This window comes from Rhinatrema bivittatum, chromosome 6 (assembly GCF_901001135.1).
Source record: "Rhinatrema bivittatum chromosome 6, aRhiBiv1.1, whole genome shotgun sequence".
In the NCBI taxonomy this organism is placed as follows: domain Eukaryota; kingdom Metazoa; phylum Chordata; class Amphibia; order Gymnophiona; family Rhinatrematidae; genus Rhinatrema; species Rhinatrema bivittatum.
Genome location: NC_042620.1, coordinates 32,647,410 through 32,661,214, shown reverse-complemented (window position 1 = coordinate 32,661,214; position 13,805 = coordinate 32,647,410). Strand labels below are relative to the sequence as shown.

At 47.0% G+C, this 13,805-nt stretch overlaps 1 protein-coding gene across 2 annotated transcripts in view; it reads left to right on the top strand.

Annotated features, from left to right (window-relative positions):
• ADCY5 (adenylate cyclase 5) overlaps positions 1-13,805 on the top strand; it is a 472,164-nt gene that overhangs the window by 437,322 nt on the left and 21,037 nt on the right. For both annotated transcript variants that reach the window (XM_029605225.1, XM_029605224.1), the window contains exons 16-17: positions 4,444-4,470; positions 11,720-11,852. In XM_029605225.1, the coding sequence (XP_029461085.1) occupies positions 4,444-4,470; positions 11,720-11,852 (160 nt within the window). The remainder of the gene's footprint in view (positions 1-4,443; positions 4,471-11,719; positions 11,853-13,805) is intronic.

The window sequence follows — 13,805 nt, the reverse complement described above, 5'->3', positions numbered from 1 at the left end:
GCTCCTAACACTGTCGAGATCATAATCGGTAGGCACCGACTTGCTCTCCTGTTGTTTCATTGCCATGTGAGATTTATTTTAGTGACTTCATAGGATCAAGTGTATATTGTGGGATTTGTGATCCTCTTGCAGTCATAGCTGTTCTTTACTTGAAGGAAACATTACATTTTAGAGAGTAAGAGGGAAATATTTTAAAGACATTAATACTAAATACTGATTTAACTGTAAACTCTGCTGTTGATACAGAGTGAATATTATGGCTTGCAAAGCTCTCTTTCACTGAGAACAAATGACTGCGTGTTAGGTAGGAGTCGTTTCATCATGCTTTATCATTTATTGTGAATTGGTAATGTTAGAAAATTACCCGAACCAGTACTAGAACTAGCAATCCTATGGTCTTCAGACAGTAGCTCTACAATGAACTCATAAAGATGACCTTGTACCAGCCAACCATAAGGAGCCCCTTGTTTTCTAATGCTGCAGTTCTTTTTACTTGCCATTAGAGGGGGCTAATTCCACATGCTTCCCTCTTAGCAAGCATTTCATCCCATGCGCATAAACCCAAACCATTCCTGTACCCACTGTCTCATTGTTGAACACTCTGTAAGGCTCCTCCGGCAGGCAGTAGGACACATGTCAGTACCTGACGGTCACGTGCAGGAATAGGGTTGCCAACTTTCAACCATCAAATTTCCGAACACTTGGAGATGCTGTTTAATATCTTCGCTAATGAGGTTTTCGCACATGAGACTTTTATTGCCATTCTTCACCATTAGAAAAACACAGAAATGCAGAATATAACAGCAGCCAAGGACCCATCTCTAGTCTGCCCACTTTCCACCCCCTGGTTGATCTCTGGCGCGCCCTTCGTTTCCTTGCAATTCATGATCCTCTGTTCTTGTCCCGTGCTTCCTTAAACTCTTACTGGTTTTGCCTCTGTCGCCTCTAGTGAGAGATTGCCCTGTGCATCCACCACCCCTTGTGTAAAGCAATGTTTTCTGAAATTACACCTGAACCTGCCACTTTGGAGCTGCAGATCGGGACCACTGGTCCTAGAACTTCTTTACTCCAGAAAAAGGTTTGCTTTTTTTCCACCACACAATAGAATTGTTTTCGTTTATCAAAACAAAAATATTAATTTCCTGCTAATGCAATAAAAAAAAAAATGAATGAAGTGGATTTCTTTTTGCCTTTAGCTTTAACACCTTGTTTTTGCCTGTTAACTTTACCAACCCAGGGGCCCAAATTTCTTTTGTTAGATATTTTTCAGCCTCTGGTGAAATTATGGACTGAAGTCTATGTAAGTGACACAAAATAAAAATACCCAGCACCCGTTGAATATGGAGCACCTGCCAAAAGCGCACATTGCATTGTATAAACTGCAGGAAAGCAGCTGGAGGGCTAAAATGAGGCCGTTTCCGAACATTTTAACCCTCCTCTCTCTTTTTTACCCGTGCAGTATATCAAACGCCTATACAGTTAGCCACCCTATGCAGGAAGCCTGCCTCTCTTGTGCAGATTAAGGGGGCGACCTAGTCCTCCCCACTGATTGCTTTACTCAATTAATTGCCCACTTTAGTTTTTCCATATCCAGGCCTCACTAATTTAACTCTCGGCCTCTTATTTGTTGGTTTTTTGTTTTTTTTTTTGCTGTGTGTCTTGACTAGACTGTAAGCTCCAAGGAGCAGGGACTGTCTCTCTGAATTGTGATACAAATTATTCTTATTGCCAAACTGTGTCACCCTAAGCACAAGATTGTGTCACAGATCTTTTCCCTGATGTCTGCTACTATTGCATGTTCTTCATGGGAATTCAGTAGTAGAGAGAAAGTACTGGATGAGCTTGACCACAAATACCACTTTGTAGAGGAAGACCAACAGAGTAGCTAGGTAGAGAAGGTGGCAGCTTAGCACCTTTGTCCTGGTCTTGTTGATCTCTTTAGCGATGCTCCAGTGAAGCATGGGGAGGGATCCTATTCTTGTGTTCACAGCCTCATTTGCAAGGCATGGCTTGAGAAAAGGATCTCTGTAAATATTGACCTACCTCATTTCTTGGCTGGTTTCTTTTAACAAAGTTTAGCGATAGACTAGAGCAGGGGTTGGCCAACTCCAGTCCTCGAGAGCCACAGACAGGCCAGGTTTCCTGGGATATCCACAAGGAATATGCATGAGATAGATTAGCATACAATGGAGGCGGTGCATGCAAATCCTTCTCATGCATATTCATTGTGGATATCCTGAAAACCTGGCCTGTTTGTGGCTCTTGAGGACCGGAGCTGGCCAACCTAGGACTAGAGCTCTTCTTTTGAAAAGGTTTCAGCTCTTTCAATGGCACTTTCAGTTTTCACCCAGCAGTTTCTGCTTGCCCTGTAGGGCTTCCAGCTCCATCAGAGCCATCTGCCACTGGGCTACAAAAATCCATGAGCCTTCATGAACAGCTTACCTAGGGTTTACTCCTATTTTCTAACCTTCTTCCCCCTCCCTAGCCCATGCGGTGCAGTGACAGCCCTTGGCCAAGGGCTGAAGACCTCAGCTCCCTCTGGAACCCCGATAGACAAGCACCCTCCATCTGGTCAGCAGGTGTCACCTTTTGAGCCAGTGGCTAGGGCCATGAATACTGCTCCTGTGGCCTCCCTGGTCTCTGTCTCTCCTGTGTAGCGCTGCCAGTGAGTCATAGGACTGGCCCGGTATTTCCATTATTTAATCAACTGCAGCTCTGTATTCAGAGTCCTTGTTTGAAGAGGCAGTGGACTGGTTGGTAAGTCAGGCCAGATGCTGGTACTTCAGATTAAAAGTTATAATGCACAACCATGGGAAATGGCAGCAGCTTTGTGAATTACACAAGCATCTGTAACATGGGAGTCTATGGCAATTTAACAAGACTGAAATTGGGCAGACTGGATGAGCTTCATGCCTCTTACCCACCACATTGTCCAAAGTTTCTATTTAGGGATATCCTTTTGTACTGACGTGAGCAGTTAAAGCCCAAACTTTGCAGCCATTCAAGTGTGCCTTTCGGGACATTTTCAGTTTATTGTGACCTGCCAGAACCCTGGGTCATGTTGCTTCATGTGGATCAAGCTTGTAGTATCTGTTTAATTACTGTTTTATGTTGTACCCAGCAAATATCACCAATGCCATGTTCTTACTGTGGGCACAAAGCATCCTAGATCAGACAAATACGAAGACTCGTTAGGATCTCCTAGATGTGATCATAATGACACAAAAAGGTTTGGCCACCACCTTGATGTATTGTGCCTGCATTTTGTTCAACTAATATTGTGCACTCCAGGTCAGATACATGTACAGCCTGAAATAATTTATTTTATAGAGCCCCAGTCATGCTACCAATTACAGTGTAGCATCCACAGAAAGCATTCAATAGACACCTGAGCATCATAAGTTTTCAACCAAATGTGGGGATACAAACTGGACCAAAATTCAACCAACAGAACACACTAAAACAGAGCCCCAAAGTAGATATGATAGTAAATTGTAAACCAGCCCCACCCTGGAGAGAACTTGCATTGAATCTGAAACCCTTACACCCTGGAATACAATCCCGCTATGCATTTTGACATCGTAAGTTCTCTCCATCCTTTGAGTTGCACTGCTTGTACAGTAGCTTGGTCCAGTATAAGTACAGTCCCTTTTGCATCATTCTGGGGTTTTACACAAAAAAAAAACCTTATTTATACTCAAAAGCAAGAAGAAATGGTTATTTACATAGAAACATAGTAAATGATGGCAGATAAAGACCAACGTGGCCCGTCCAGTCTGCCCAGTTGAGATTCATCCTCTTTTGGAAGATGCGCATATAAAATTCCCAAGATGCAAGCCAGCCCCAACTCCCACCTAGGGTTTTCTACCCGATCTCTCAGTCTCAACCCTCGTCTCGTATTTAAATCTGAGAGTATCTAAAGAGCAAAAAACAAACCTCATAATGGCCTCCCTGCCTTCCTCACAGTGATCCTGGTGGTAGAGTTGGAGTCCATTGAGGAAAACATTTGCTATTAATATTCCTGCCTGGCTTTATATCTGAAAATACTCTGGTCTTAGAGACACATGATAAAAAACCAAACCTGGAGGTATTAGACTTTCATTTACCGATGGTTCTTGTCTTGAAGTGTGTAGCTTTGGGCTCCTACATCGGCTTGACAAGAAAGCATTGACACGGATAAATGAAAACAAAAGCCTTAAATATTCTCTTGTTCAACCAGTCAAGAGGTTTTGTTTTCCAAGAAGGACAGAGAGAGGGTCACATAAGCCTTCTGTAATTTTACAGCTAAAATCTAAAGCCCAAGTATGTGCCAAGCCAGAGGAGTACAGCGCCACCTGCTGATCACCTGTGGGATTGCCTGACGCTGCAGTGGTTCTGCAATGGAAGCAGCATTTCACAAACAGCCTCCATACTTATTTATCTTTTGTTTGCTTTATTTTTCAGCGAGGTCTTCAACTCCACCTTGATCTGGTAAGTTCTCATTTTTACCTTCTGCAAACAGCTCCTTGGGGAAGTTTTGTTGTTTTATTGGGGTTTTCAACTGCTAAGAAAACACCAGTGAACTTGCTTTTTTTTTTTTTATTATTATTATTATTAGTTTTTAATGTTTGCAACTGATTTGCTCATCCCATGCAAGACTTTGGCTTAGCAGTGACAATATGGCATCAATATGGCATCAGAAACCGAGGTGATGTTTCAACTAACATCGGTATAGAAGACTCTTTAAATAAATAAATAAATAAATAAATCAATCAATCAATCAATCAGTAGTCCATTTCTAAAATCATAGGAAGTGGGTGTTGAGTTTTGTTGTTTGACATTTAGATAGACACCTGGTTGGTGGTGAGTTTGGTAAGTGGTCAGTAAGGAGGCGCCATCCTCCCTAGTGGAAAGTTTACACATTAAAATTGCCATCAAGTAGCCCTTTTCCACATTCAATTCTAGAAATAGAGCCTTACAGAAAGCAGAACTACAAATTCATGCATGCGATGGGGCAAAACCCAGGACTGGATGATAGTTTGGCGGCCTGGGGGGAGGTGTACTCTAACAATGCACCATTGAATCACAACGAAAACCATGCGCTTTGTATTCTGTAAAAAAAAAAAAGTGTGCATAGGAGAAGAGGAGCAGAAAATACACTTGGACAAAAAGACAAATAGAAAGGGAGTTTAACTGTTTCAGCCCAAGAGAAAATGAACTCAGTCACAGGAGAACCCACAAATTGGTAGGTAAACATGAGAACTTTACTGGGCCAAGGGATATTTTAAAATGCAAGCTTTTTGAAATACCAGGGCACTTTCTTAGGCAATGTTTGACATGGTTTCACAAAAAAAAAGAAACCTAGGAATAAGAGTCAAAAGAAGATGCAGCCAAGCCAAGAAACGGGCAGGCTGATATTGTTAGCAGCCCAGATGGAGCTGCTGCTTTAATTGACGTTAAGCCAGGGCCTTCCCAAACCTGTCTTAGGGACCCCACAGCCAGTTGGGTTTTCAGAATATGCATAAGGTAGAATGCATATCATGGAGACTCAGTATATGCAAATGTATCTCATGCATATTCATTGCGGCTATCCTGAAAACCCAACTGGCTGTGGGGTCCCCAGGACAGGTTTGGGAAGGCCCTGCTCTAAGCTGTGTAAAGTTCTTCTAAATAAAATTCAAGAGACAGCAGATTTCATGTTTGATTTCGTCCCGATTTATGTATTTATTTATTTTTATAAAAGCGGATGGCGTTACAGTGGTTGCAAACCACACTACTTTGTTCAGGGTCAATCATAAAAAGAAAAGCTGGAATGTGAAACTATGTCCTTCGAGCCACTAGGAGACACTGTCACTTTAATGGAATACTTTCTCTTGCTTTCATTCCTTTCTGTATAATATTGTAAAAATGTGTCTATAGAAAGCAGCTTCTAGTAGCTCAGTTCTGCTCTTCCACTGTGCTGGGTAAGCCATGCAGCCACTTCGTTCACTATGAGTCTCAGAAATAGCATAACAATTACTTTTGAAGAGTAATTTGGGGAGCCGCTCTAAATATGGCTGCCAGAGGTCTTATGCAGCGTTCAGTTTTGTGGCCCTTCCGCCATACAGAAAGGGAGTCTCTGTTGCCTCTCTATCAGGTCTATCCAGTACCGAGCGGTAGGAAGAGCTGCGTTAGTGCCTGCGGCACCCGCGGTTGCCGCACGCACAGTGCAGCTCACCTATCGCTCGATCCTGAACACTAATTTTATGTAAATGTAAACCGCGTCTGTGAAGCCTTAGGCCCGCGCAACCCATTGTACTGGATAGAGCGCCTATACAGTATCCTGGGTGCGCGGGCCTAATGCTTCACGCCACGCTGGTATCTGTCATTTCAAATGTCATTTGAAATGACAGATACCAGGAAGTCGGGACTGCCAGAAGCAAAAAAAAAAAAGTTGCTTCGAAGCGAAAAACCAAAAGCAAAAAGTAAGTCGCTTCACTGTCAGTGTCTCTTCTTCCTTCCTCCCAGAGCAAGGCTGCTTTTCGCGCCCTGCTCCGGGAGGAGGGGAGAAGAGACACAGCGGCGAAGCAACTTACTTTTGCATCCCCGACCTGACCCGACTTACTTTTGCAGCCGTCCGGCCATCTGAAGAAGATATCGTGGCTCCTGTCTCCCGGAGGAAGATGGCTGCCAGCACGGGGGAAAGCGGCCCCTGTGCATTCAATTGGCTGCTCAAGACGTGACGTCACATGCCGTGACGCCAAACGTCGTGACGTCACGTCTTGAGCAGCCAATTGAATGCACAGGGGCCGCTTTCCCCCGTGCTGGCAGCCATCTTCCTCCGGGAGGCAGGAGCCACGATATCTTCTTCAGATGGCCGGACGGCTGCAAAAGTAAGTCGGGTCAGGTCGGGGATGCAAAAGTAAGTTGCTTCGCCGCTGTGTCTCTTCTCCCCTCCTCCCGGAGCAGGGCGCGAAAAGCAGCCTTGCTCCGGGAGGAGGGAAGAAGAGACACAGCGGCGAAGCAACTTTTTTTTTTTTTGCTTCGCCGCTGTCAGTGTCTCTTTTCCCCTCCCGGAGCAAGAGACTGACAGCGGCGAAGCAAAAAAAAAAAAGTTGCTTCGCCGCTGTGTCTCTTCTTCCCTCCTCCCGGAGCAAGGCTGCTTTTCGCGCCCTGCTCCGGGAGGAGGGGAGAAGAGATACTGACAGTGAAGTGACTTACTTTTTGCTTTTGGTTTTTTCGCTTCGGGAGGAGGGGAGAGGACTGGGGCTGCCCCGGAGACCGGCACCCATGATCGCGGCCGGGGCAGGTGAGCGGGGGCTGGGGGAAAGCTTGCCGCCTACCCTGACCCCTGCCTCTACCGCAGGGGTCAGGGTAGGCGGTAAGTTAGCAGGTTAAACGCGCGACAAACGGCAGGGAAAACTAGCGATAGTCGGGGCGCGGGTTACGGGATGCTAGGGAATAGCTAATTCGCTCGTTTGCATGCAGTATACATGCCGCGTGCGGAAGGGGTTGCCCGGGGAATTTAGGACGCGGTAGGAATAGGTTAAAGGGGATTCGGGATCGCAGGAAGGGCTAACGCGGCCGGAAAGTGAATAGAGAGCCGGTTAGGGACGGGGAAACCGTGGACGCACTTTACAGGATAGACCTGTATGGCAGGGGTGAGCAAACCTTTTCAGCCACAGCCTCCCTTCCGTTCATGCAGTTGGTTGGCAGCCACACTGCCCACCAGTGGCTCAAAGCCCCCCATTTGGTTTCTCCAAGTTGCTGAAAGGAGTAAGCTCACACACAAGGCAGACGGCCCCCGTCCCTAGACAGGTGCAGGTACCACACACCTAGACCAACAGAGAGTGAAACAGATACCCAGACAGACACACAGAGGCAGAGATGCACCACATGCAGGCAGTGACATCCCACAGAGAGACAGAAACCCAACACCCAGGCAGGAACAGAGACACGGAGAGAGGCATAGCACAACGTACCCAGACAGATAGAGACACAGGCAGACAGACCACGTCACACACAGATGAACACAGGCACACGCGCACTCATGCCACACACCACCATAGTAAAGGCTGGAAAATGTTTCAAAAAACTTAGGTGCCAGACAAATTTTTTTTTTAGCAGCTGAGAAAAACTCCATCTCACCCTGTCCAACTCTTTTTTTTTTTTTCTTAGCTTTTACTATTTTCACAAATTTCTCTTATTTTTCTATTTTTGTGTTTTTCTTAGTTTGCTTATCTTTTCTATTTGTTCATGTTTTAATTGGTCGAACGTTTTGAAACTTTTTGACTTTATTCTGCCTTCCCCACCTCCTCGCTCTTTCTCGCTGCCCCTTTGCCCATTCTCCTCCCCACAACCTCACCACGTCTTCCCCCCGACGGGCAAGGGCTGTGAGAGGGAGAGAGGGATCTGGCAGCAGCAGAAACTCCTCCCGGGCTGAGGCTCTTGCTGGGTTGTGTAACACCTCGGTGGCTGTTCCCATGTCCGGTTCTGCAGCTCCCCCCACCTGGACCCACCACCCAGAGCAGAACCTTTTGAGTTCTGCTCACCCTGAGATTTCTCAAGATGAGCCGGTTCAGCGACCTAAAACACTTTCTCTGTTCCCTCCCCCCAACAAACAATAACAGGCGTTCATTACCACAGGCGCCTGCAATCCTCGTGCACAGAGCCGGTGCAAGGGTCTGTAGCGCCCTAGGCAGACCAGTGTAACACCGCCCCTCTTACAGTGCTCTCTCTCTATCTCCCCCTGCCATACTCTGCCGCCTCCTTCTGCTTTGTGCTCCGTGACTGCTCTCCTACCTCCAAAGGGAGGGTCCTAGCAAGCACCAAGAGCACCTGCCTGGTCCCTTGCAGCCTCTTCTTCACCTCGGGTGTCTGGGCTGTGGCTGAAAATCGTCCTCTCTCACGCCCTGCTTCCCTGGTTCATCGTGGCACGGGCCAGAAGTTAACCAAGAACAGCAAGAGGAAACCGAGCTAACGGGCCGACGGAGCGCACTGTTAACCCGCCATTGGACGCGCGTTTTCCCTTACCCCTTATTCAGTAAGGGGAGGAAAACGCGCATCCAACCCGCCGAACCTAATAACGCCCTCAACATGCAAATGCATGTTGAGGGCGCTATTAGGTATGCGCACGGGATACAGAAAGTAAAATGTGCAGCCAAGCCGCACATTTTACTCTAAGAAATTAGCGCCGACCCAAAGGTAGGCGCTAATTTCTTCCGGCAACGGGAAAGTGCACAGAAAAGCAGTAAAAACGGCTTTTCTGTGCATCCTCCAACTTAATATCATGGCGATATTAAGTCGGAGGTCCCGAAGGGTGAAAAAAGTAAAAAAAAAAAAAAAAAAAAAATTTTGAAGTCGGCTGGCGGCCGTCAGGTCAAAAACCGGACGCTCAATTTTGCCGGCGTCCGGTTTCCGAGCCCGTGGCTGTCAGCGGGCTCGAGAACCGATGCCGGCAAAATTGAGCGTCGGCTGTCAAACCCGTTGACAGCCACCGCTCCTGTCAAAAAGGAGGCGCTAGGGACGCGCTAGTGTCCCTAGCACCTCCTATTGCCCGTTTCTACCGCCAGGCCTAATTTAAATACTGAATCGCACGCACAGGCGAACGCCCGCTCTCCTGCGGACTTTACTGAAACGGCCCATAGAAAAAGCGCCACCCGGAGATTTTATGGTCCTGCCCAGAAGCAGCTCCTCTCCCTGGCCCACCAAAAAGACGCATGGCTAAGCTGTGGTGCACTCACAGCGATGTCCCTGCGTTCTGGCGGCTGCCTCCCTCCTGAGCTTGCAGCGCCTGCAGGGCACCGAAACTCAATAACGTAGCCATTTCTTTACCCCGACTAGGCAGCCAGTGTGCCCCCTTCTCCCCCACCCCCATAGCTTGCTCATCCCTGGCCTACGCAGACAAACAAAAGGGAGGTGAGAAATTCACATAAATATACAAAACACATCACTAATTGGGTACTCAGGTGTTCCAAACCCAATTAGTGAGGTGCTTTGCATATTTATATAGACAAACAGCAGGGACCTCCATTTCATACTGCGGGAGGACCACAAAACTGAACACTGCAGAGAACTCTGCTGGCCTAGATAAATCTATGCAGATATGCGTGGGTAAATAGCAATTAATGTCTGTACACGAGGCTCTGAAAATTACCCTTCCTCAGTACAGCTAAGTATCCATGTTCCACAATGCTGGGGGGGGGGGGGGGGGCGGAATGGAAAAGTAACACGCAGAGATGGTATTTTCAAGTCTCGCCACGTCATCTTCTGTAGAAAATCTGTCGGCACAAAAAGCTGGTGGAAGAGACCCCGCAGCCAGCGTGCAAGTGAAAAGTTTACAAGAGCTTCCCCTTTGAAAATATCTGCAAAGCCTTCGGATGAAAAGCCCCACCCCCAGCCCCCTGGGTCTTTGTCCCAGCGTGAACAGTTTAGAAATTGTCCCCCAATAAGTTTTGACAGCCAGGTTAGTGGGGCTGCGAGCAGGGCGGCACGTTTAGTGCACTGACATCATGTCGGGTATAGAACTCCAAGGCCCCCACGCCAGGCGCTTTTGTGCATACAGATTTACTCCTGACGTAACAGAGTTTTGCACAGAAAAATATGCAAATCCTTTAGCATGCCTCCATGCAGATCCAGGGTTAATGAAGGCATTAGCTAGTACTCCCCAGTTCAGGGAAGTGCATTAATGCCCTAAAGGCTTAGCTCAAGTTTTGTTTTCATTCTGGAAATCTCCTGATCAGAAGAGAAGGAAGTAAACTCATGTTTCTGGGGCTAGTGTTAATCTATGCTGCTTTGCCCCAGCCTGGTCCTGGACCTGGAGTTCCTGATGCAGGGGTCCTGGACTCCATTCTTTTTTTTTTGCATTTTATTTTTGGCTTTGCATATTATTTGCTTCCTGCATTGGGAGTAAACATTTTTTTTTTTAGTGCTTGCGTAAAGAAAATGTGTTTTTTATGTTGGGGCTCAGCGTGAACCCCCTTCAGAAACAAGCAAAACGGCCCCATGGAAGGTTTCACAGCTATGTGAATGTCTGGACAAAGCGATGATGTTTTTCATCTGTTTTGCCGAGTGCCGCACACTGAGGGCTAGATTTTCGTATCTGCGCCCGATTTTATGCGCGCGCAAGGGGGTGCACACTTGTGCACCTTGCGCGCGCCGAGCCCTAAGGGAGCCCTGATGGCTTTCCCTTGCCTCAGAGGGAACTTTCCTTCCACCCCCCCAACCCTAACTAATTCCCACCCCACCTTTATTTTTTATTTGCGCCTGCCTCCGCACAGGCGTAGGTTGTGCGTGATGGCCAAGTGCCGGAGGCCTCGTCCCGCCCCCAGGCCGCCCTGCCCCTTTTATTTCAAGCCCTGGGACATATGGCATCCCGGGGCTTGCGCGCGTCGCCGGGCCTATGCAAAATAGGCTTGGCGCACGCAGGAGGGGTTTAAAAGGGTTCCGCGCGTATATTACATGCGTAACCCTTTTAAAATCCGCTCCTGAGTGTGACATTCCATACTATTCAGAAACCTTGCTGAGGGAAATCGTGTTCACTTTGTGACACACCTAGAAAGTTTTAGAGGTTTGATAAACCCCCAAATACTGAGCTCCCCCATGCCTGGAACCCTCACCTAATTGCTGGCCCTGATACCGCCTGGGACAATTGTTTGTTTGTGGTTATCCAGAGAAGTGAAAATGCAAAGCTGCAAAACTTCAGCCGGTGCTGATCTTAACTCTGCATTTGTTCCTCCCCCTTTGTCCTCCCTGATGACAGCAATGACGATGTGTCCAGGGTGGCACTGAAGATCGTGACCCCGGTCATCATCACGCTGTTTGTCCTGGCGCTGTATCTGCACGCACAGCAAGTGGAGTCCACAGCAAGGCTCGACTTCCTCTGGAAGCTGCAGGTACTGTGGGAAAGGAGGAACGCAGCGAGGCAGATCCAAGAAAGTAGTGTGGCAGATGCAGACAGAATCACAGAACGTCAGGGCTCCGTTTTATGATTGTGTACCTGGTGATGGCGCTGGCCTAGTGAGACCAGGGTTTAATTCCGCTCCTCCCACTGAGGCCGACCCTGGGCAAGTCGCTTTACCTTACAAATGTATACTGTAAGTTCTCTGCGGACAGGGAAATGCATTCAGGGACAGCAGGTAACTTGGAAAGACCGGATCTAAATAAATGATTGAGTCATGTTTTCCCTCTGTATTGTAACCCGCAGTGAGTACAGGTTGTACTAGCAGAATGGCGTGACCCAAACGGAAATGACATTCCCCTCCATCAAGGGGTCATCCGGTCTATCCCCACAATCCACTGTACCCAAACTCTTCCAGACAGATGTTTATCTAATCTGCTCTTTAAAAACCTTCCCTCTCTAAGCCTTCCTCACTGCAGTTTAAGCCCATTATGTTTTCTCTTATTTATAAGCATTGGATATTTCACCTTTTCCTAGTAGCGATGGAGAACAGCTGTTCACCGTCCTGTTTATAGCCCCTCCGCTTGCATGTGTGCGGACTGCTGTCGCTCCTCTTCTCTAGGCTAGAGGTGCCTAATCTTTGTTCAAGTTTTTTTCTTGCCCAGAATGGGTGCTTTTAAATTTTCGCTAATGGAAGATAAACTGGATTATTACGTCCTGGTATTAGAGCAGACACTGAAGGCAGCACAGAGCAGCAGTGAGGAGGAGAGAGAGTCAGAAGGGCATCGTGCTGAGGAGTGAATTTTCAAAGCGGTTGTGTTCATATACGCTATTTCCTAAGCATTGAGAATCCGCGCATATTTTCCATGTCGTGCATACGTTCTACCGGGGGAAAAATGGACTCACTAGGGGTGGTCCGGGGAGAGTTCAGCAGTACACACAGGCGCTGATATTTTCTCAGAGATACACGTGCATTCATTACCGAATTTATTTGTACACTTGTACGCCTGCTGCTTGACTCATGGAAGTGGAACCTAACTTGTCTGTTGTCTGCACTTTTTGGGTGAACTGATGGAGGCATAGGGTGTACTGGTGAAGGACTGGGTGAACTGGCTGGAGGTATCAGTGAATTGGTCATTCCAAGTGCGCACGCAAGTATTTTCAAAATGATAGAAGTGCATATTTATAAAGCAGCTGCCTCCGCATGTAACTCAGGGTTATTACACGTCCATGTTACTTTTTTATGCACCTAAATTCTGTGCGCACATGCTTGCGAAAGTTTGCGGTTTCTTGCTTTGGAAATATTTACGCATACTGAAACATACGCATGCACCTTTAAAGCATAAATATGCGGCATTTTATAAACCGTGCGGCTCCTGCCACACGCTTTATAAGATACTAAGATTAATGGCCGCACGTCTGCGCATGCATGCTAATTTCATTAATTTTATTTGTTTAGATTTGATATGCCACCTGGAAAAAATACATCCAAGCGGTTTGCAATGAAAATAAAAATACCATGGACGGTTTTGAAAGTTAGGCTCTGTCTGATAGTAAATAAAGAGAAAACCAGATGGCCACAGAAGGTACTCAGAGGAAATTAATGGCACAGCAAGACGCAGGCTGTTTAGCAATTAGGCAGAGCCATTAGAAATTTGGAAACCTTTCCCCTCCCACTCAGTCAGTCGGGAAGAACAGTAAAACCCCACTTTATTGCCAGCATGACAAAATAAGCACCTGGAAAGGAGCTACGAAGGCCCCAGTCTTTCTAGTACCAGTGCTGCCTCAGTGGGCATTAGGATCTTCCTTCCTCGTGGGTCTCTCTGGGTCCAAGGCCCCTTTACCTTGCGTGATGGAGGCAATTTTTAAATGTAGCCTGAGAATAACTCCTCAAAGATTTGATTGTTAGAAATGTAGCCTGCTACCCTGACACGACTGAAAATACAGT